This window comes from Anarhichas minor, unplaced genomic scaffold (assembly GCF_050575085.1).
Source record: "Anarhichas minor isolate MPS153535 unplaced genomic scaffold, ASM5057508v1 ptg000028l, whole genome shotgun sequence".
Lineage (NCBI taxonomy): Eukaryota > Metazoa > Chordata > Actinopteri > Perciformes > Anarhichadidae > Anarhichas > Anarhichas minor.
The window spans coordinates 7498877-7523035 of NW_027466474.1; the positions used below are offsets into that span (position 1 = coordinate 7498877).

Below are 24159 nucleotides of genomic sequence, written 5' to 3' on the forward strand. Positions count from 1 at the left end.
TTGGTAATCATTTTGGAATCCGCCCACAGCGCCTGCGTGCTCCCTCACGCACACGTCGATGATTCAGAGAGGCGAGCTGATCCTTTGGTACAGAGAAGAATGTACAGGGGGGAAAAAAAGGGGAATGAGAGACAGATGAATTGTGGTTTCCACTGCAAGTTGTGAGTCACGAACACGAGGGAGGGACAGAGACAGAGAAAATTATTCTGGGATGGCTGCTATAGCAACATAATAAGCAAGGGGGCAGGTACTTCCAGGGGTGTTTCCATAGCAATGCTCTGTGTGTGTATGGATAAATATCACATGCCACAAAGACGTTGGTAATGTAGGGAGGAATTTTGCGCTACTTTGTTTGTGATTGTTTTTTTTTGATTTTTTAGAAGATAATTCCCCACCCGTTCTTTTCATGTCTGCACACTAGACTCATCTAAACAGATGCTGGGAACACCTTTCACAAGTCTTGGCCTGCCGTCACAATGTGCAGTCAGAGTAATTACGCTACAAGTTTACTTTTAGGTGTATTACTGATGCCCAATTGTTTCAACATATCAGTCCCTGGAAACTCCTTGTATTTGACACATTCATGTCGAGACAGATACTTCTGTGTGTGCATATGACAGCCCACCATGTGATCCCTTTCTGTACAGTGTCTGACAATCTCTCACTGTTAACTGTTTTGAATCATTGATCCAAGGGAATGAAGGGTTTTGCAAGACTTGTTCCTCCCTTTGGCTCACCAGCCATCTGTTGTGCTTCAACGGAAGGAGAAACCCTCCTTAGCTGTACATTCCAGTCACAGCTGTAAATGGGCCAACACTCCTACTCTTTCTTTGGGTGTGATGTACATCGTACACCACCAACAAGTCAATACATGAAACTGTAATCTATACGTTCACATGCAGGGCTGGAGTACCCGTTTGTTCAGAAAGCTCATCCAGACCTAAACTGCCTCTTTAGTAACCAAACAATGAAGGCGGAAGTCTATTAAATGTCTAAAAACAATGTAAGTTACTCTAAACAGTGCTGATTTTAGTTCTTATACCTGCAAAGTACCTGTTTTCAACAAGGTACAATTGCAGTTGTGTTTCGTGGGAAGATAATGGATAGCCTGGGGCCAATAGGGAAATTGAAGGTTCAGCACACACCCAAACCACAAAGTGCTGGCGAAGCTGACGACTAACTTTTAAAGGTAGTATTTCTCAAACACAATTCTGAATATTATTGGAAGGTAGTGTATCAACTGGAAGTATGATGAAAGGGAATGAATTAGTATTATTATTTTCCATGACAGTTATCAATATTTCTACACTCTGTAGTCGTGCTGCGTATTACAGTTTTCCTTTAGTTTGACAATATCCCTCAGTGCCCCACCTCCAGATTCTGGTAATATGAGCCAGAGGCAACTCTGGGGTTTCATGTCCAAAAGCGCAGGGGCTGTCTGTTTTCCCTCCGCCGTACCTCTCTCGCTCTTCCTTCTTGTCACGCACTTTCCTCTCCACTCTCACACTGGCAACTTCTGTTGCAGGGCAACGCAAACCCACCAAGAAATAACTAATAAATAATCCCATTTCCAAACAACAATGTCCCGCTTCAATTTAAGGATGTTACTTGCAAGCATTGTTATGGAGCAAAGCCTCCTTGGATGCTGTAACATATCATCCTGTCTCTCCCTGCCTTATTCAGCGATATCCCCTTCAGCAAACCCACCCCTGACCTCCCTCATTCCATTCCAGTACTAAATTACTATGCTGAGTTGTAGTGCAGAGAAAAGGTTCAAACCCCTTTAAGTGCACCAATGGGAAGAAACGCCCCTCTCTCCGGAACCGAGGTTAAAATACGAAGGTCACTTTTCTTGCCTAATCGAAACAGATCACATCAGGTTGTATGTAGAAATGCATTTCTACCACCGTCTAATGTTTGCCTGCTTTACATAATTCCCCTGCTTTACATGCGTTTGTCACTGTCCTTACTTGCCTTCCCTAGAATTCCAGTCTAGCATTCACATGGCTGTACCTCAAAAGCAAAGGGGGCATGCTTAAGGTGGAGAAGCCCTCAAGTGCTGACTAAGGATCCATATTCCTGCCCCCTTTGCTTTTGTTCAGGTTTAGTGTGTTTGTGTCAGTGGGGTTGCAAGCCCAAACCCAGACTAGGGTCTAAGGGAAACTCCATAAAACTCGGAGGGTGGGACTCTACGTGTGGCGGCTGAGTGTTGTTTCTGTTCGCCTTGAGACGCTCCTACGACAGTCTGACATTACTTACACAATGTTGTTTCGACCATTAAGCCCAGACACTGTGGCAGAGCTGTAAACATCTCTAAAGGGGAAGAAATATCTATTTACTGTATGTTATTTGCGGCTACAACAACAAATAAATTGCTCATTCTACTGTTTGATTATAACTTCTCGAGTCACCAAGACGCTAAACCCAGAAAATAACTTCTTTAGCAACAGCATCTGCAATGTATTGAGCTTCTTTAAAGGAAACTTTGTCAGTTGTCAGCTTCAGACTCCCCAGTGTTAGCCCTTCTCCTCGCTGTTCCAAGCCCCCCCACCGGCCGCCTCACTCTTTACCAGATGTGTCTTCCACCACCAGATGCTCAGCACATGCATAAAGCTGCTACAGGGGGCTGACAGCCACACAGGGACCTTATGTGGTGAAACAATACAGCCTCTCTCTGGTGTTCCTCCCTCGCCACCACTCCTAGCTGCTGCAACAGCTTTTAAGAACCCCCCCCCCCCCCCCCCCCAACACCAGCACATGTATGGACATAGAAATATGTCCAGAGCGCAAGGAGAGAGGAAGAGAAGAGGAAGAGAGGAAGGAAGAAGTAGTAGTGAGTGTGTGGCCAAGAGAGAAATAAAGACCAGGGCGAGGATGGTTGGCAGGGCTGGAAGAAAGAATGTTGCTGTTGGCATAAAACTGCGTATTGTTCTTGTGGTTGGCTTTAGTTTTGCTTTTTAACTCTAAAGTTACTAAACACAAATAAGGATCAGAAAACAGTTTGGAATATCGCAGCCTTTGCAAAGGAAACTTGCTGCAAGAGTGTAAAACTGAATTGTGCTTTCCTCATATTAATTTCATATTTGATTGCAAGATTACAAGGCTTTTGTAACACCACTCCTTCAGCAATCAAAGGGTTAGCCACCAGCGGTGTTGTAACTGCTGCGATGAAGTTGGAGTTATTTGCTCAAGTTACAGCCCTCTTCCACCACGATCCACAGGATGGGTGAGTCATGTGTTCAAGGACTTGGGCGCTTTGCTGTTGTGGGAACATTTCCATTTTCTGATTTCCATGAGACTACAGAACAAACTAAAATGGCCTCCCTGATTCAACACTATGGCGGAAGATGGTTGAACCAAAAGGATCTTGAATCACGCTGAGGTTGGAAGAAATTACAGCTCTGACTCACTCCCGGATGGGATTCCTTTCTTGTGCATTTCGTGTGTGTGTGTGTGTGTGCGTGTGTGTGTCATAGAAAAACAGATCCACCCAAGATCTTTTCAGCTTTAGATTTAACATATTTAGGGTTAAAACGAGGATTGATTGTGCTAAATATATTACTAAACATCTCGAGACCGACATTCTAAGATGTGAATAAGATGTGAATTTGTATTATGAAGATAAATAAATCACATGGGCCGTCCCAGGTGTCCTATTTTACCTGCAGCTATAAACGACACACAATAAATCACCAAACAAAGAATTCAGTCATAGCTGAAGTGAAAGGTTGAAGGTGTGGGAACAATCAAATGAGGAAAAGTGCAACACAAACTGATATGGTTGGGTGTGTCCGATTAAACCAAACAGTTCGTATTCACAGTCCAATATTTACTCTATTGGGACACAAATCCTGAAGCTTTAGAAATATTTCCCTCACTCATTAGGAAAGAAGTCTGTTTTTTGATTTAGGCATTCAGTCTTATGTCTAAATAATGGCTATATATATATATATATATATGCAGAGACTACACACATACTCTATTCCTGTTAATGTAAAGATCAACAATACCAACTTGCAGAAGTAGGCACCAAAACATTTCTACATTTAAGTGCGGTCAAACTAGAACAGTTTTTATATCTGCCTGTAATAAGTCATCCTCAAATATAATTTACAAAGAACAATGCAGGTTGTTGATAAAATACAATTTAGTGGATTAACTTAAAGTGTCAGTCTACTTAAAAGATATTGTAGTCAGTATGCAGACTTCTTTTTTACAATGCAGTCTGTTAAACTTGGAAAGGAAAAGGCACATGGCCTTGTACAAGACGTTTAAAGGGCATTCAAGGTTCTTTATAAAATATTTTCAGGCGTCCGCTCTTTGGGAAAGTACCAGAAACATCAAAACAAGCCATAGTTTGAAGCAGACAACATTCTTGTCTTAGATTGAGCAAACCAGAGCTCAGCCCAGTAATTCTCTCTCCCTATTGGATGTTCCCCAGTCAACACGCTCAAGGGCTTTCCAACTTCCAAGTCTCTGGCTGCCCCCTACTGGACTAAGAGAAGACAGCAGCATCACTTATGTAAGTGTAACGGTGACGAACTGCTCCTCGGGGACTAATTCAAGCGTTATAAAACTAAAGTTTCCCAGTCGAGATGCTAAATGTATTCACCCGTTCACAACATCAGCAGTACAGGTGAAATGTGTCTAGTATGATTTGACAGCCAGCTGAGAAGCTTTGTTTAACCGAGTCTTCTGGTTTAAAGTTTAACTTGTGACGTATTGCCGACCCCACACACACAGCATTGCCAGTCGCTGTGGTCAGAAAGGGGCACCGTTATGTTATACCATGCACCAGGGAACTCATGCTGGGAAAACAGCTTTTCTTGAACTGTAGCAAGGTTTCCACTTCTACTTCTGACTGGAGGTGAATGGAAAAACTGTTGCAGAGCTCTTCATATTTTGCTCATTGTGTACACTAAATTGATTACAGAGAAAAATCAGACGTAAGTCAGACCACAGACATATCCCATAGATGGCATTGTGGAAAATGCTTTTATTTCACAGGTCAAAACAAAAAAAAACAGTTTGGGGCCACTGAGACAATTCACTCCCGCCTTAAACACTGTAATTCAAAGTCATTCTTGCAGTAAAGTAAGCACGTGGTGGCTGAAAGTCAATCAACTTTAAGTGCGGGACAGCAGAGTGTAGAGTGCTTTTGTTCAGACGTCCCCAGTGTCCTCTCACTTGAAGATCTTGCCCTGATTGAAGGCTTTACCCATGTGCTTAAAGTCACCCTCCCAGGCAAAGTACTCCTTCACCATGGTCTTGCACTCCTCGCCGTTTGAATCCAGCTTGCGCCAGTCATATGATTCATAGTCGATCTGCCAGTCTGGAGATAGCTAAGAGGGGAATAAAAACACATGTTTTTAATAAGAGTGAATTACCGTCGGGTCTAATGAATTGATAATGTGCCACTACTTGACAGTGGAGAGTAATTGGACCATCGCATGGTGTGCATTGAAATGCAGACCACGTGCGCTTCGGTGTAACAAATTCAAGAATGTCAAGCTAGAAAAGATTTACTAGAACATGGTCTCATGCAATCTGTTCAGTCTAATTTAGTCATTTGACTTAATTTAGCCGAAAGCCCAAACAGCATGGAAGACACCCATCAACCTAAAACATCTAATATTTAGATTTTGGGAATCATTTGTGGCCATAGCATGAACCAGCCTTTAACTCACTGAACAGAGATGACTGGGATGAACATGGTCTCTAGTTTCTCTTCCCCTGTCAGATTAAGACTTGGTGCCATGACTGGACACTGCCTTGCCCAAAGACTGGGGATCTAAATGATCTAATCAAACATGTCGTCACTCAGGAAACATTGGTTTAATGTTTAGCCGCAGCATGTTTTAGCAACTATGCACATGAACGACTGCCCAAATCAGTGTGTCAAACACAAGCACTACATGCTTGAGGGTGGGGATGTTATCAAGTCAGGACTTTGAACTTACAGGGAAGGCCAGGTCCTGGCCTCTGAAGATCCAGATGCCAGAGATGCTGCTGTCGTTGTTGGTGCCAAACAAGGCGACACTAGCGAAGGCATTCTTTCGGAGTTTGTCCAGGCGCTGGAACATACCTGTGAAGAACATAGAGGGATTTAAGACATATTAAATCAATAGAAACAAGTCAAAACATTAAAAGTAATATCAATGACACATTGACCAGTGCAGTCATACATTTGAGAAAAGGACTTCATTGAACATTTTCTTTAAAGTTCATCTGGATGATCCACGACAACTTAAGATACGGTCCAAACTAAGACACCTTTAGGGTCGTTCTCTCTGTATAGGTCAGTCTTGTTACTGTGGCCATAGCATGAACCAGCCTTTAAGTCACTGAACAGAGATGACTGGGATGAACATGGTCTCTAGTTTCTCTTCCCCTGTCAGATTAAGACATAGTGCCATGACTGGACACCGCCTTGCCCAAAGACTGGGGACCATATGCTTTCCCCCACAAGGGGGGTTGCCTGATTCTACAACTTTTGAGAAGCAACAGCCAAGATTTCAAAAGTGAATTATTCCTAAAACAAGAACAAGCTTTGATTATCGACTAATCCTGGTTTGTTATCCTTTCTCCAAGCATGATGTCAATGAACACAGAAGAGCTCAGCTACACAGAAATATGGGCCAAAACCACTCAGGAACCTGGTTTATGTTAAAGAATCTACACCAAGACTCCAGATGATTCATGAACCCAAACATGATGTACACCACTATTAAAAAAAAAACACTCATTGTTTTCAGACTACGGGAGCAAACCTGAACAAATGACGGAAACTCACGCCAACACATGAATCAGTCATCACAGAGAAAATTCACAGTATTATTGCTCCAATAAGCAGGACTGAAAAAAGAAAAGAAAAGTGATTCACTTTTGATTCATGGCGTTTGGTTAAACAGCTGCTGCTGAGTCTCACCTGAGATCAGGTTGCAGCTCTTGAAGGTAAGCGTGAGCTCCTCAGGATACTTGTACTGGCAGTACCAGATAGAGTAGCCCTCATGGTCAAAGTTCTCCCAGAAGTGGGGAATGGCAACTGTCATGGTGTCCTCGTTGGAATACTTTCTCTTGAACTCGTCCATGACAAATGCGCTAGAAAAGAAAAATAGGGAAAATAAGATTGGGTCATAAATATATATCCGTTGTATTTTGACAATATTCTGTATAATGCAGCACAAAACAAAATCAGCCTGGGGAGCGCTTCATCCCATCGTTCTATGAAAGAGAGCTCCGAATGCTTTTTTTATCTTTTTATGACAACATATCACCACTCTGACTACTGTTGTATGATTAGCGACTAGCATCGCCCCTTTCATGTTTATTATCTATTCGGGCTACCATATATTTGCGTGACTTGTTGCCTTTATACGTTGTATGGATGCCCTCGTCACCGCATAGTTTGACAGCCGAAAGATTAGAGCAAGAAGCACAACGCTCACCAGCAACATTGTGTCCGCCGGACTGATCTGCTCCCATAAATGAGCTTTTTAGTCTTTGTCATAATAGTGTCTGTCTGATATACAAGGCTCAGGATAGACAGACTGGCAAAAGTCACCAGTGCTTTTATGAAAAATTCATACTTTTAACTAGAAGTACTCTAAGCGGCTACACTACAAAATAAATTAAAATTAAAAAAAGACACGTGGTGCATTTAGTAGCTCCAAGGATTTTCAGCATCGACGTCATTGACTAATCGCGACAGCCCTAATCATAAAGGCTACGACCAGACGCATAGGTACATGTTTGGTTAAACTTTCGATTCTTAATTACCCCTGCACACCAATTTCAACCATTTCTTTTTGCAATTTAAAAGAAAAAATAATTTTGAAAAAGAGAGCATTGCTGTCCGCTTACTTAAATTGTAGGACTACATTATAGGAAGTGGAAAACTGAGCCACTACGGACTACTTACACAACTTAACAAGTCTTACAGAGAAAAGGAACAACTGTAGATCTTGAAGTTTAATCTGGTTTGTGGCCATAGCATGAACCAGCCTTTAACTCACTGAACAGAGATGACTGGGATGAACATGGTCTCTAGTTTCTCTTCCCCTGTCAGATTAAGACTTGGTGCCATGATTGGACACTGCCTTGCCCAAAGACTGGGGATCATCAGTTTTGAGATTAGTGTTCAGCCTTTGCATTCAATATGCCATTAAGATTAGGGTTGGGTACCGAAAACCGGTACGGTACCGGTTCCTATACGACCGGTATCTACCGGACCGAAATGCAACGCAGATTTCGGTGCTCCCTTTCGGTGCCTGAGACGATTGAAATACTTTTTTTACACTACTCTGATGACTCCGTCCTAGGTTAGCTCATCCTAGGACCGATGCTAACGATAGCGTCGGTCCTCCGCTCCTCACTTATAGTATTATTACAACCCTTCCATCATTCTAGCGAAGCTTCGGCCATGATTTATTTTTTTTTTTTAAACGAGAACGAGATCTGTCATACGGCTGGCAGGCTACTGACTTCCTCCGTCGACATCCGGGTACTTAGCGCTGCCGCTCATAAGCACAACAACACAGGCACGCGGAAGCTTCTTCTTCTTCTTCTTTGAGGTGTAGTGGCGGTTGGCAAACGATGAATTGGCGCATTAGCGCCACCAACTGGTTAAATAAAATAAAATAAGTCAGGAGAGGTCTTATTTCGCCAGAGGGCAAATATGCTCATATTTCTGCAAAAGAATTGCTGAAATTTGAAGCTGTAGTGTGTGTACAGAGTGTGTGTGTGTGTTTTGTATTTATTGTTATTTATATAAGTATACTGTAAACTGTTAACAGTTAATATATTGTTCATAGTTTGAAGTTAAAAAGTTTGAAGCCAAGTGTTTTGTATTTATAGTATACTTTAAACAGTTAATATATTGTTCAATTTGAAGAAAAAAGTATCGGTTCAGGCACCGTTTAGGCACCGGTAAAAACCCAAACGATACCCAACCCTAATTAAGATGCACCAAATAAACTCAATAATCTGCTGAAGTGATCAACTGGCAACCTGCAGACTATTAGCTCACCGTGGGACACGGTTTGCCACTGCTTATCTACACAGTATTAGCTGAAGTGTGAGGAAACATACTTTAGACAAGGAAATCATAAAGATCTTGTTACCTCTTTGCCAGGTGTGCAAAGGGGTCCTTGGTTTTGGGTTCAGCGGCCAAAACCGCATCACATTCATCGATCTCCTCTTCTGGGGCAGGCTTCTTCTCTTCCTTCTTCTTTTCCTTCTTCTCCTGGGGCTTGGCTGCCTCTTTTCCTCCCTTCTCTTTCTTAGGTGGCGTCTCTTTCTTAGGCTGCATCTCGGCAAACTTCTTGGCTGGAGAAACGGAAAAAAATATTTTCTGTTAATTGTTGCAATTATTTGGTTTTGGCGTCAAGACTAATAAAACTTAAGCAGTTCTGTCTTATTTAAATTAGCTGAGGTAAGTCTCTTGTTACTGTGGCCATAGCATGAACCAGCCTTTAACTCACTGAACAGAGATGACTGGGATGAACATGGTCTCTAGTTTCTCTTCCCCTGTCAGATTAAGACTTGGTGCCATGACTGGACACTGCCTTGCCCAAAGACTGGGGATCATCAGTTTCCTCCACAGAGTTGAGCTTTGTTTCTAGGTCTTTGGAGATGAATTGTGAAATACGGCAAGACATCGGCTTTTTGATTAAAAAGAGACTTTTCTGTCACTGAAAGTGATTCAGGAGATCATTTACATTATTGTAACACTTTAAAAATAATAATAAGTAAATAGCCATTTGTCAAATGCCATCCAGTTATTTTGGTGCAATCCTTTAACCACAACCATTTATCTTTATCTGCATATTTAACGAGACATGTAAACAGAATACAGCCCTTCCATAAGATGTAGTTACACATCTGTGTTGACATTTCAGCTGAAAAATTAAAAGTATCAGTCGAAGGCAAGTGCATGTCAAATTTTTATCTCTTAAATTACACCGTGTGCTCCAGCAGCCAGCAACGTGCGTCTTCTGATCTCACTGCCGACTACTCACCATCAAACTGAGCCATCTTGTCACACAGCTTGACCTCTCCAAGGACAGTCTTGAATTGGGGCTGGTTGACACAGGTGACGAACCAGCGAGTCACGTTGGGGTAAGGCTGGCGGAAAGAAGGCTCGAGGACCTACAGGGGACAGAGGTGTGTTAGGTCCTCCTGGAGAGCATCCTAACTCATTCATAAGAAGTGCTGCAACAAAATAATATTTATTATTAACAGTGTGTACCGGTTATGTGCTGTGTGTATGCCAAACCTGTTTGTAGAGCCAGACCATGGAGCTTGCCAGAGTGATGTCAGCCAGGCTGACCCTCTCCCCCACCAGGAAGGTACGGGTGTTCAGGTGCTGGTTCAGCACTGTAAGGGCCCTCTTCACGTCCTCCTTGGCCTGCTCTGTGGCCTGGACAGACCCATACAGAAGAATGATTATGCAAAATTACACAACATATAAAGTCTACGACACGGTCAAGTGCCAAGTCTCAACTACAGCACACGCCACTCTGGCCAAATAAAATAGTTACCAACCTCCCACCACAGCTAACAAATCATAATTAAAGTCTTTAGCTTAACCAGAAAATGCTGAGTTGCAAACCTGCTTGTTGAACTGCATGATTCCCAGAGTGGGGAAGACCCATGCGCTGGCTGGTGGGATGATCTCCGAGTCAGCGAAGCTCACCCACTGCAGCACCTGCGCAGCGGCCTGGGGAGTGGCACCACGCAGGGCATCATTGCTCACTGTGGGTGAAAGGCGAATATCTTTAATCATTATGTCATAACCTTCTATATTTTAAACACTGAGCGGACGGAAAGTTGGTTTTCATGGCATTAACTATGCATTGTAGTATTAAAGTATTGTCTTCAACAGGATGCGCCACAAGCAGTTTCAAGTGCAGACTAGTTACAAAGTCTGATGAAATGCAGCAAACAGTGCAACAGACATTTAAAACATTTAACTGGTCTATCGGGTATAACTAATAATGAACCGTGGATTTATTACACATCAAAAGGACAATGTTGGTGATTATCACTGAGAACAATTGAAATGATTTTTGGGACTGTGTAAAAAGAAAACCCTGGAGCCTTGTAGACCAGCTACTATAATTAAACAAGGATGTGTATCGACCAATATGGATCATTAATGATCGGTAACAAAAAAAACAAAAAACATCAGGGATCTCTAAAAGTTATATTTGCTCCTTTTCTGAAACTAATAAAACTTAAGCAGTTGTCTTATTTAAATTAGCTGAGGTAAGTCTCTTGTTACTGTGGCCATAGCATGAACCAGCCTTTAACTCACTGAACAGAGATGACTGGGATGAACATGGTCTCTAGTTTCTCTTCCCCTGTCAGATTAAGACTTGGTGCCATGACTGGACACTGCCTTGCCCAAAGACTGGGGATCATCCGTTTCCTCCAAAGAGTTGAGCTTTGTTTATATCTAGGTCTTTGGAGATGAATTGTGAAATACTGCAAGACATCAGCTTTTTGATTAAAAAGAGACTTTTCTGTCACTGAAAGTGATTCAGTATTTCATTTACATTATTGTAACAAACAAAAAAAACATGAACAGGGATCTCTAAAAGTGATTTACTCCTTTTCCGCTGATCCGATCCGTTGCACCTCTGATGACTGGATTCAATGCATGTGTGCATGGACCCATGATACGCACATGCTAGAGCACAGTGACCTGCGCCACATAAGCTAGCTAGTTAATATTTGTAGTTTATGCAATTTATGAATTAGAATTGTTGGCGGACTCATGCGACGACGACCACCACAAATTGTTGACCCCAGAGAACCTGTCCCTTAAACCTAGCAGCATTTACTCCGCTTCCTTTAAAACTTAAGGTAATCAATAAATACGGACCTATCGGATGCACACCAAGATGAATAGTGCATAAGAGACTTCAGTTAATCATGCGAATACTAATAATAACTTACAGTAGTGAGCAATGGCATTACTCTCGAACAGACAGAAACCATCATCTCCCTGGTATGCAGGTACCTACAAACAACGGCAGAATTCAAGAATGATTTAACACATTTCAATCCAGAGAATCAAGCAGTTTTGCTAATGATAATTGATTGCAGTGACTAATTTGCAATTGCTATTGTAAACATCGACACTAAGCTACCGTGAACATGCGTTTTGGATTTTTAAAAAGGTCCTACAAGCACATCATAACCACACCAACCTTGCCAAGGGGGAAGTTGTTGAGGAAGGCAGGAGTGCGGTTCGTCTGCCCGAAGGTGAAGGCAGGGGAGTTGCTGGCGACTTTGAGGCGAGCCCCACTGTACTGGGCTGCAATCTGGGCCTTGAAGGCCCGCCAGTTCTCTGGGTACGTGTATAGTGTCTGGAGAAGGGGAGAAAATAGCAGTTGTTTAACTTAAAAATACACATGACTTCAGCATACATGTATCACATATTTGCTAGCATGTTGAACAGAAGTTAAGGCAACAGTAAGATGTTTTCATGCCAATAACTCACAATGGTTGGACACCAAAAAATGATGTATTCTGGCTGTATTTTAGTTATATTACATTAAAATACAATATGAAAGGTCTTGACACACCGACACATCTATGAAAATACAAGTGGTGCGTTAAATAAAGCCACAGAAACATTTGAGTGAGATAGCTTGGTCTGGTAGTGTTCTTGACACAAATGGTTAATGCTATATAAACCTGGACGCACGACCATTTAAAACAGACTGGGCTGGAATGGAAGCAGGGTGAAGCTGGAGTCTAGTTTATTTAGATAAAACTAACGGCTACCAATGCCAAATGTACGTCAACTACGAGCAACTATTGTTTCACGTGGTTTTCAGCTTGCTTTAAATGCTAACTAATGCTAGCTACCAATACCGGTAATATAGCTTTAGCCAAAGTAGCTTTAGACAAAGAGAGTACCGGTTTGTCGTAGACCTTCAAACACAGGACATAAACACTAAGGTTGTGCCAAATTACCTTTAAGTGCAACAATACGTTTTTACAGCTAGATAATAGTCACGGCAACGTGGCACAAGCCTGGGTCGGAAGAGGGGCGTCATTCTGTGAATGCTACGTCAGGATAGCAAAAAGCTAACTGTAGTTTCTACGAACACTGAATGAATTTCTTCGTAAATACACTCAATAACGGCTACCTAACAGACCTAAAACGTCGTTTACGTTAAAAGGAACTCAATAGCAGTGCAGATGGGCCGGATTTACGGCGGATTGTGCCAGGAAAGTGAAAAGAAAAACCCCAAGTGCATATTTCCATTTTACTCACCCCCGCCGCCATCTTCAGGACGAGAGAAAGAAAGAACGAGCGCTCTACTGACGTATTTACGTCCGCGAGTCGTGCGCGCACTTGCGACGTTTCCGCGTTCACGTGTCGCCTCATGTTGCTTTGCCACATCACACAGATGCAGTTGTGCATCAAGTCTTTTTGCAGATTAAGAAAGATCAATGCTCTGACATATTAACATGCTGAGACATTTAAAACCGATACAAAGATATAACAAATAAAATACTTTATTACAGTCAGTGTACAAAAAACAAAACCATATATAGTTGAGATAGAAATTGTGAATTCTACAGAGAAACAATACATGTTCTGCTTCTGCATTGTATGCCATCTTGCTATAGATTTAGCAAACATTATCCTGGATTTACTGTGCAGCATTATAACAAAATGATGTCGCTATGGGGCTTCTCCACCTGTCACCGTATCAATCAGTGTAGAAAAATATTAATTTTAACAACGAAATAACTAAGCTACTACATAAAATGTCCCATGTGAAATGTACTCCCTCTGGGGCGAATCAGCTCACAAGACCTGGAAGTACAGAAGGCAAGTTCAACAATCATTTATAAAACAGAAAATAAAACATTTGAAGCTATATCACATTACTGTGCAGAATAATTTCACATTGACGAACAGATTCAGAACCTGTATGACTATATTCTGTGTAATACTCACCCAGATAATCATCCATGAGAGAACCGATGGCAAACTGAGAAACAAGAGAAAAGCTTGTTGTTAACTTCTCGTATATTAAGATACAGTACATCACTTTTATAAACTGCTGTGTAACATCTGATCCGAAATAGAAAAACACTTACAATGTCATTCTTGTCCACTCTTGTTCCCACAATCTTTAGCCTAATCTCATCATCTTGCTGGATTACAATGTCCTTGAAAAGAGGAGAAAACATCAAAGACTCAGGAACAGTAAAATAATAGGACCACAACAGTGTGCAGCACTGCAACTACTTTGCATCCAGAATGTATGGCATTGTACTTTTATTTCACTCGTGCTTTATTATGTTGTCTAAAAAATAACTTTGTTTACCCCAGCGTTACTATAATTACCTGGATTTGTACGAGGTCATTCATTTTAAATGTTGTCAAAGGCAAAGCAAGGAAAATATTTGGGGAACATCTATAGAAATAAAAACTGGTGTTTATTTTAAACTTCCAGCTGCTAATAAGCAACAATTAATGAATTCTTACCTCATCAACTGTCTTATAACAAGGAGGATTGGAGTTGGGATCGAACTCCATTTCTGAAGGGATGGACTGAAAACACAAAGTTTCTTGTAAAATAAAGATTAGAGATCAACCGACAGTGGACCTTTAAAGGCAGATATAATAACAATAGTTTGGAACAGGAATTAGCTGACATCTTAATAATCGGACACATCAGACTCAAAGTAATTCAAAAATAAATCTGGAACTAAACATCAAAGCATACATTTATTTTGAAAGAACAAAAGTGAAAGTTTCAGTTGACGTTTATGACATGCTTTACTTCTGTCAGCAATTTTCTATATGCAAAATATCCGATTAATCGGTCAACCTCTAACAAAGAGGATATAAACCGAAGAGTCTACAAAAGCGAACCGTTTCGGTCACAACTATACATTTCATGCTGACTCACGTGGCGAGAGATGAAGCAGGACATGGGACCAATTTCTGTGAACAATCCAACCTGCAAGAAACAGAGAAAAATATCCACTATCAGCTATTTATCACTTAGTAAATATTCAAAACATCAACCACTACAGAAGCATAAATTCTCCACTGGAGGCACATTTACTATGATAAAGTTAAAAGATGTGCTCATTAACCAATATAAAATATGGGTGTTTACAATTATCTATGTTATCTTTATGATTTATATTACAAAGCACCTTGTTTTACTTTTTAACAACACAAGTTTTAGCCATTCAAATAGCCAGTTACATTACTGTGCCAATTTTTCAGAAGCAAATGTACACATCTTGGCATTGGACAATTAGATAAAAAACAGTGCAGTGTCAAGATGATTTATTATAGTATCAATATGTCAGATTTCACATGTCATCAGATACGATATGTTCCAGCTTAAACATCTGCATCGTGGCCAGTAAGCTGTATTGTCCCATACCTTGTTGACCTGAGTGACCACAGCATCAACCACCTCCCCTTTAAACGGGCGGAACACAATGGCCTTGTACTTGACGGGGTACAGGACAAACCCTCTCCCCGGTTGTATTACACCTGCCCCGATGTTGTCAATGGTGGTGACTGCGATGACAAAGCCATACCTGAAGGGAGGGACACACATAAATCAATAACATGTGGGAATATAAATGCAAAGTTAATAACTTCCCGACGCAGGTGAATACCGTCTTGATGACTTAAAGGGTGTAACAAATATCGATCAAAAAAACAAAGCCCTGATCTGTTGCCTTTGATTGTGTTTGTTTTTTAATTTTAAATTTTAAGCAATGTTTTCCACAGGCCATAATTTAAAATGACTAAAGTATTTCAAATTATTACACAAGTTGTCAAATTTTCTATCCCAGAGGATGAGATTTCTGCCTCTTCCTAAAAGCGTGTACACATACTCACCTGTGCATAGGGTTTATTAAGTTCACTACACTTTACACGTTACAACCTAAACTTCCACTGAAATGACAGGTGAACTTGAGTCTCGCAGCCACTCACTTGCCAGTGCAGGTACCCTCCACTTCTGTGAACAGCTTCTGCTTCACGGTGTTCAGGAGGTTAGGGCCAAAATACCTCGGATGTAGTAAGATTTCATGCTCCAAAGAAATCTGATAACACAAAACAATACACGCATTATAAGACACCGCTTGCATTGATAATGCGGGTTGCACACTGTTGTAGATGTTATGCCGTTTTAAGGTATGTATGTGATACTACGGTGGCCGCCACACTGCATCTGGTTAATCACAGACGAGAGAGCTGGTGGTGTTTCTGCCCGGCTATAAAACAACAACAACGCTAATCACAGCGTGGAGGAGTTTGAGAAGTTTTGTTGAGCTACAATAGCTACGCTAACCGATCACGCTCGGCACACATTGATAAATCAAAACACCACCACACGGCTAATATCCGGCTCACACGCGGAGGGTATTACACATACTTACATGGTAAAACATTTTGCCGTAATGTTCAATTCCTAATTTTTTTTTTGTTTTGATAAATTATCCAAAGCGTCTTGACAGAATCCGCCGCTCAATCGCGACCGTTCGCTGTTAAGTCATTTCCGGGGCAAAGGGTAGATAGATGGGCTTTTGTTGCTGCCAGTGCGCTCTATACTGACTCCTGGCGATGATGAGGGGTACTGCATGAGAGTGGGTATGATCTGTCCCCACTCTCATGCAGTACCCCTCCTTACCACCTAGATTATAGGTTATTCAAAGTGAGAAGAGGATATTTGTGCACCAGTTGTGTCCTTTTACCTGTAGGCAGATTTTATCATGTCATCCTTGCAGTAGTGGTAACATCCTCCAAATACATACAACTTTCCCAACATTGCTGCCACTCCATGCCTGATATTTGGCTTGTCTGGCATCCCATTCAGCCTCCTCCACTCAATCTTCTTCACCAAACCTATACCACTGCATTTGCAAGCCACAGTTCCCTGCTTGGTATGCGCTGTCCCACATCTGGGTTCAGCTGGTCTCCCCCAACCACAACCAGGGCGTCTTTGGGACATCGGACCCGGCACTGATCCTGGGTTTCTGGAAGGCTGAAACCAAATTCCTTGAGCGCTGAACCACAGAGTTACACCTCTTTGTTTCAGACGCCCTCTATGCGTAGGTTAATGGCCCTGACCTCTCGAAAGGTCATGAGGGGGAACCGGACTCCGGTCATCAGTACGCCAGCCTGGCCCAACCTCTCCTCAGGATCATCAGGATTATCCAGACTAAACTACACTGTATTATTAGATTATTGGCCTGTTTATATCACATCATTATTTGACTGAAGTGTTATGTGCACTTTCTTTTTTATTACACACAATTATGAATGAATGAATGATTTTGCTCTTGATTGTTTTGGATCATCCCTTTCAGGCATTTCTCTGCTGCATTACGTCTCTAGTCTTGTTCTGTCAAATCGTGCGCATACCATTAAAAGTGCACTATACGGGGTTCAGAATGGGATTTTTTTTGAGCACCGCATGACATAATAATTATGTTAAAACCACAGACCCCTATCCATTTCTTGCTCAAAAGGGCTAATTTTGTGAGCAGTTATTTTTATATAGAATCTGCATTTACCTTGGAAAAAGAATCATAAAGATGGTTTTCCTTTTTGCATTGCTGTTGCGTGAACCCAGCAGAAGTTTCGATTGAGTTACGTTACATGTCAGAATAGTAAGAGAAGTCTACACATGGCAGAAAATCAAAGAGAGAGGTTTGGTGGTTTAAGTGGTGAGGGACATTCCCTAGATGTAAGAAAACTCTTGTTGCAACCTCGTCACAAACCGACAGTGACGAGTGAGACTCACGCAACAAAACAAATTATTAAATTAAAGGCAACATAAATGGCAAGCTTAAACTAACAGTGGTGTGTGAAATCAGTAATTTCAGCAGTGCAGGTGAGTGCATGAGTGGAAAGTGTGTAATGTATAGCTTTGAAAACAAACCATGATGTCAACCAAAAAACATATGAGTGTCTCAGGCAGGAGACAGGGACCTACTGAGAATAAACAGGGTTTTTAAAAGAGTGCATTGGCACAAAGGGCCCATGTGTTGCCAGTGTTGCTGATGAGCTCAGGTGTTTCCACTCTGCTGATGACCCTTTGCCACGCCCACCTCAAAAAAGGTAAAAGGGAGCTGCCACACGAGACTGGCACAGGAATCCTAACTTTGCAGACTGGTCAAGTAAAGAACCTTAACTTATCTCTGAAGATGGTCACCATGGTGGTTTTTCTTCTGGCTTTTGTTGGAGCGGCATCTTCAGAACTCCCACACAGACGGCGGTGTGACCTGGAGCAAGGACAAGAAACGCCAACTCTTTGCTCAAATTACAAAAAGATTTTACACCTCGATGATGTTGAGACAAAACTTGAAGAGAGCCAAATGCTGCTGCGAGAGAGAATTGACGCTATGGAAGATAGGACCAGACTGCAGCTTGATTCTGCAAGCGGCAACATTAGTGCGCTTGAAAAGTTAGTGACAAATGTTTCAAACGCACAAAAGGACCTAGAAGAGATGGCGTCACAAACTGAGATGGAGTTGAGAGATGCAAAGACAAAGCTGGAGGAACAGGAAGTTGACATTGCCAGCCTGAAGAGAGAAGTTGGAGAGCTGGTCAAACACGGGGAGAGAGTCGGGGGAAACATCAGTGAGATTGAGGAGAGACTTGATACAACTGAGAGGCAGTTAAGGGAGAGAAAAGAGAAACTTGAAAATCTGGAGGCAGAAACTGGGGCTGCGTTCAATGCCACACAGAAACTGCTGACTCTATACAAGAAGGCACTCTCCCACCTTAACTCGACGGCCCGGGAGCTTGAAGTCAAAGTCGAAGCCCTACTGAATGCCACGGAGACGCAACTTGAAGCTAACTTTACGGCAACACAAAATGACAGCAGCGGTAAGTTTTTAGAAGTCTGTATTATCGTAAAACTTTTTTTTTTTTTTTAACAAGTGTTTTTATGAATTGACTGCAAAAATGTCCTTTTGATAATGACTCAAGCTTTCAGCACAAAACTGAATGATCAAAAGGCTGAAGTTGATGGATTCAGGAATGTTGAAAATTGCGGAAGGCTGACATTGACTGTCTCAAGAGCGACGAGATAGTACAATCCCTTAACTAAAGCTTTGCAACTTGTATGCTGAAAATGGATAATTACTGAGCTGCTTTTTTTTTTTTTTTTTTTTTTTTAATAAATGTAGAATGTAAATTCTATGTTTAACTTTTTTTTTTTTTTTTTTTCTTTCCTGCAGAACTCAGAACTGAAGAAAGTGAACTCTCATTAGGGGGGATGCGCCTTACAGCAGAAGGTAAGGGAAAGTATAGTAAGTAATGGTTCAAGATGCCAAACGCAGACAACTGAATTTAACAATGTTTACTTTTCTTTCGTCAGTCAATGCCAAGGTGGCCTTTTCTGCAACTATAATGGAATCCAACGATGTGTTCACTGGACCCAGCACCAACGGCACCAACAGCACCAACAATATTCTCATCTATAACAGAGTCTTCACAAACGTTGGCTTCGCTTACAACTGTAAAACAGGTATGTTCTAGATGCATAACCTTCAGAAAACTGACCAATGATTAACCGATATGAAAGTATGCATCTTTAATAAAATAGAATGCATCCTCTATATTATTGGATATCATATGGGAAACATTGATTTCGTAATATGGTCAGAACATTGCAAAATCTTCCTTCCACGGCATCTGAAGTTTTCCCACAAGTTTCCTATAAGTCCCTCGAGCTTTAGGATGTGTTGGTAGGTGATTTTGTTACTTTTAGAATAAAGGTGGCTAATTGTTTCCCCAGTTTGTAATCGTTATGCTAACCAGCTGCATGGCTTTATCTTCATTTTTAACATGCAGACATAAGAGTATCGATCTTATCATCTAACTGAGAAGATGGTGGTTATTTGTGTTTCCGTTGAGTAGAAAAATGTATTAAGAACCAAGTAAGGACAAATGTTTTTATAACTTATTGATGTCATTGCATTCTCCTCTTCAACAGGCATCTTCACTGCTCGACAGAAAGGCGTTTATCACTTTTCATTCATGACTTTCGGCTACACCGGTCACACTTCAGGAGCCATCCTGGTGAAGAACAGGCATTACCAAGTGAGCACCTGGGAATTCACCGGCTCAGATAACAGTGACACCACCAGCAACACGGTAATCCTTGAGCTGAATGTCGGAGAGACCGTCAACGTCATCCTGTGGAAGGGTGGAAAAATACATAAAAGTGTCTTCAGTGGGTTCCTCATCTTTCCAACATTGTAGATTTTAGAATGAGATGCCACGGTTTCATATTCAGGGACTCATATCTCAATCTGTTCTTCCTCCTTTTGGCAATTTCTCATGTAAAGTTTAAATATTTTGGAGGATTGTTGAAATGTCAAAATAAAAGAAATGAAAAATTATGTTGTAAAACAGTTTTTGGCTTCCTGTGCATCAAACACCTCACTACTAGTTAAAGATGTTTTTAAAACCCGAGATCAACATATGAACATTGGGTTGTACATCTCGACGCTGTCTAGGTTGGTGTTGATCTCCACCAATGGCAGAAAGACGCTCTTCGTGTACCACCACAGAAGTTTCTTCTAAACTCCTGCCTTTTCCAGCTATCCTGCACGGGGTCATAACTATAGCATGTGTGCGACGAAAGAAAAAAGATGGAAATGTTCAGACCCCGGCTGTGAATCTGTGGGACAATAGACTGTATATAGGGACAGAAAGTACAGACTGACCAACCAATTTAACGGTCGTGTCTAGAATGTAAACCAAATTGCAAAACTCCCGCGATAATGTTTAGGATATGTAACTCAAGAGTGTTTGCACTTTCTTTTGCAACTCGTGGGTACGGGATCCTTCAAATTCAAGCCCCTATCTTGTACTACCTCGTCTGGAAGGCTCAAGTCTAACGGCTTTATAACACAGGGATTGCAAAAAAAGTGACGCAGGAAACGGGCATTTTTTAAATCTCTTTTTATATTGCCAACATTGCAGCAGGAGCCAAATACAAGAAGGGACAGCCGAGACAGTGTGTTAATAACTAGGCAAAGGCTGGGTCACTGTGGACTGAATCAATGGGCTGGCAATGGTGGGTGAGCATCCAGGTGGAAGCTGTGGGATGCAGAAACTATAAAGCACGCCTTGATGGAGCACCAACTTTTCAACATTGTATTGGACTCTACATAATGATATAACGCACACAGTTGAGGTCTACAAATAAACCGTGGAGGGCAGCAACAGGTCGTGGCTGCGTCTAGTCTGCTGAAATTTAAACCGAAGAAGAAGAAAAACATTGGGCGTGACACAGTACGACTTTATGATTAGCTGTTTGACTTGACCCACAACATCAACCATATATAACAACGAAGTAAAACAATATTGCCACTGACAGTTGGAAAGACTGGTAAATAATATATGTTTTTACCAAACTTACTTAACTTTTTTACTTTAACGTTTTTGACGCTCCCTCCGGCTCCTCTTTCGGACTGAAATGGCGAGTACTCTCGTGTCGAAGTTGTTTCGTCCCCATGTGTTCACACAGCTGGTAAGCTATCGACTAACGACGTTTCTACTGAGCTCTGCTAGTGCTGTTTCCGTATGACTCGTGTGACTCTCCTGTCTTCCGTCCAGGCGTCTCTCCGGTCGGTTTGCGTGCCTCGACAGAAGGCAGCGGGGATCAGGCTTCTCTCCAGCGATCCGTCACCGGAGAACGTCAGTCGGTATCCAGTTCCGTACAGAAAAGATCTACCGTATGACCTAGTAGAGTTAATGGAGGAAGTTGAGTCAAAGGTATAAAAACAAAACAACGTATTAAACTCTTCAGATCGACTCTTATTTCATCTGCTAAACGTCCCGTTTATTTCTTTACAGGGAGGCTTTTTACCCAATGTCTTCAAAACCCTTTCTCATAGACCAGCAGAGTTCAGAGCCTTCTTTGCTTACTACAATGAACTAATGAACAAAGAGACAGGTGTGTGTGTGTGTGTGTGTGTTTGTTATGTTTCTCTGTGGTGGCAGTTAATGCAAGTGGTGTTACTCGGGAGCGGTGATAGAATGTTTTGAGGACAGCGCTTGGGCTCCTGAAACATGCTCCAGGGCCCCAGCATTCACACTTTACCCGTTATCCGGCTACTAGGTCAGACTTCACATCATCCACCACTTTAAGTAAGCCAAGATGTTATTTGTCTTCCTTTTGTTGGCAGTATGCAAACTCCTTTTACAAGGCTGCGCCCTGTTTGGCTTTTGTTATGTACTGCATTCCACAGGTGATCAGACTTGCACATTCAATAATGCAGGCTGCGTCTTATCTCTCACAGGATCTCTGCACACATACTTTACATTTTTACAAGTTTCTCTTTTATCTGTAGAACCATATTGACTAAAACCAGCCAGCCTGCTCTGATGCTGTGTACTTTATATATTATTGTTGTTGTGTAAGTGTATGTTATTGTTTTCACATTAATATGATGTCTACTGTGTTCCAGGCGGACTGACCAAGGCAGATCGTGAGCTGATTGTAGTAGCTACCAGTGTCCACAACAAATGTCTTTACTGTGTGGTATCCCACAGTGCATTGCACCGCATCTACTCTAAGAAACCCACTCTTTGCGATCAGGTATAAACTTTAATTGATTTTTACTACTTGCCCCTCCTTTGCTTTTTATAATACACAATTACTGCAGTTGTCACTAAAGTGTAGTTAAGTTATACTAGACATTTTAATCAATCAGAGCAAAAGCATTTTTTTTTTTTTTGGTGATTCAAAAAAGTTATATATTAAATAAATCACTTAAATTTCCCACTATGTGTAATTATTTACCTCCCTATTTTCACGCAGGTCGCTGTTAACTATGAGAATGCGGAGCTGGCACCTCGGGAGAGAGCCATGCTGGACTTTGCGATGGCTGTGTGTCGCAGCGACGCCATCACAGAGCAGCATTTCCAGCCTTTGGAGGAAGTGGGCTTTGACCGTGACGATGCGTGGGACATCGCTGCCATCGCTGCTTTCTTCGCCATGTCCAACCGGCTCGCCCACCTCACCGACATGAGGCCAAACTTAGAATTTTACAACATGGGCCGTATACCAAAGGACAAGAGCAAGGACAAGGGGAAAGTGAAAGGGGAGTAGCATTAAAAGGTCATTGATATTTTTGTAAATAGTGTTTTTTTGCCGGCCCTCCACTTTGAGCATAGTATGTCAAATTGAGGATTTTGCAAAGCTCCACTAAGTATATGTGCTGTAGATGTAAATTGTGTCTTAATCCATATCATTTTTGATTGTGTGACTTTGACATTTTGAATTTTAGGCGGCTCTGGTTGTGGGGAAATGTTTTTGGTTTTTTTTGCAGCTGGTTGTTCATTACATTGCATTTACTGAAAATGTCATCGTTGCCTTCTAACTATCATGTTTGTGTCTTATGAAACATAAGCACACGAAACTCCGAATCTCAATCCAGCTCTTTATTTCCTTGCACCAGTGGTTCACAAGTTGAGTGCTTGGTGTTGCTCAATGCATTGTTACTGTGACTACCAGGAGTAGTGTAAATAAGTTGCTGACATTGTTCACAGCAATGTTAGATTGTGTTGTAAAGTTTAAAACTGCTTCTCAAAGCCTTTCCTTTATCTTTTCAATAAACTATTTTTCTTGATAATATGAACGAGTTGGCACTTATTTTTCTGACTTTACCACTTTTTTATTTTTTGGAAATAGTTGATTGTAACAGATCACCTGTAGGATCACAGTTCGCTGCTGGCAGGACGGTCAATAGTGGGACAAGTAAAAATGAAGGAATCACAAAATGTTGGTGAATTACTGTGTATCACTACCAGATGGCACCACATCCATGCACATATTGTGTGTATGTGTACACTGCTAAACTATGATTTAAAGATGACTGATTTTATACCCCATAAGAGCTGCATATGTGAGACATTAGTCAACACCGCCTTATACAGTAGAGAGAAATACATATTTATTTGCTTTTATTAGTTAAGCTAACACATGATTAGTGCAATCTTAGCTGTCATTTTCTATGTGATGTGATGAATCACTGTTCCCGATCTAATTTCTGTGTGCTGAACAACATTCTCCCCCAAAGTTTATTTTCTGGCAACCTACTTTTAATGCTGACGTCCCCTGTGCTGTCTAT

General features: G+C 41.5%; 4 protein-coding genes across 4 annotated transcripts; 2 read left to right on the forward strand and 2 right to left on the reverse strand.

The window, feature by feature from the left end:
* Positions 1–4967: 4967 nt before the first annotated feature.
* Positions 4968–13382, reverse strand: eef1g (eukaryotic translation elongation factor 1 gamma). The gene is made up of 10 exons (XM_076104049.1): positions 13292–13382; positions 12216–12374; positions 11962–12025; positions 10613–10755; positions 10277–10420; positions 10020–10149; positions 9123–9327; positions 6929–7101; positions 5961–6085; positions 4968–5342 (listed from the first exon to the last, which is right to left on the reverse strand). Exons 1-10 carry the CDS (start codon positions 13301–13303, stop codon positions 5184–5186), a joined length of 1314 nt encoding a protein of 437 aa, XP_075960164.1. The 5' UTR covers positions 13304–13382; the 3' UTR covers positions 4968–5183.
* Positions 12223–20418, forward strand: LOC142963293 (uncharacterized). The gene is made up of 4 exons (XM_076104050.1): positions 12223–18898; positions 19252–19308; positions 19392–19541; positions 20010–20418. The coding sequence occupies exons 1-4, from the start codon at positions 18070–18072 to the stop codon at positions 20276–20278; spliced, it is 1305 nt and encodes a 434-aa protein (XP_075960165.1). The 5' UTR covers positions 12223–18069; the 3' UTR covers positions 20279–20418.
* polr2g (RNA polymerase II subunit G) lies at positions 13521–16598 on the reverse strand. The gene is made up of 8 exons (XM_076104052.1): positions 16444–16598; positions 15998–16107; positions 15435–15594; positions 14946–14996; positions 14519–14584; positions 14128–14199; positions 13985–14018; positions 13521–13840 (listed from the first exon to the last, which is right to left on the reverse strand). Exons 1-8 carry the CDS (start codon positions 16453–16455, stop codon positions 13827–13829), a joined length of 519 nt encoding a protein of 172 aa, XP_075960167.1. The 5' UTR covers positions 16456–16598; the 3' UTR covers positions 13521–13826.
* An 879-nt stretch (positions 20419–21297) lies between the features above and the next one.
* LOC142963295 (uncharacterized) lies at positions 21298–23663 on the forward strand. Its single transcript, XM_076104051.1, has 5 exons — positions 21298–21554; positions 21641–21799; positions 21881–21980; positions 22495–22625; positions 22848–23663. The coding sequence occupies exons 1-5, from the start codon at positions 21501–21503 to the stop codon at positions 23136–23138; spliced, it is 735 nt and encodes a 244-aa protein (XP_075960166.1). The 5' UTR covers positions 21298–21500; the 3' UTR covers positions 23139–23663.
* The last annotated feature ends 496 nt before the right edge of the window (positions 23664–24159 follow it).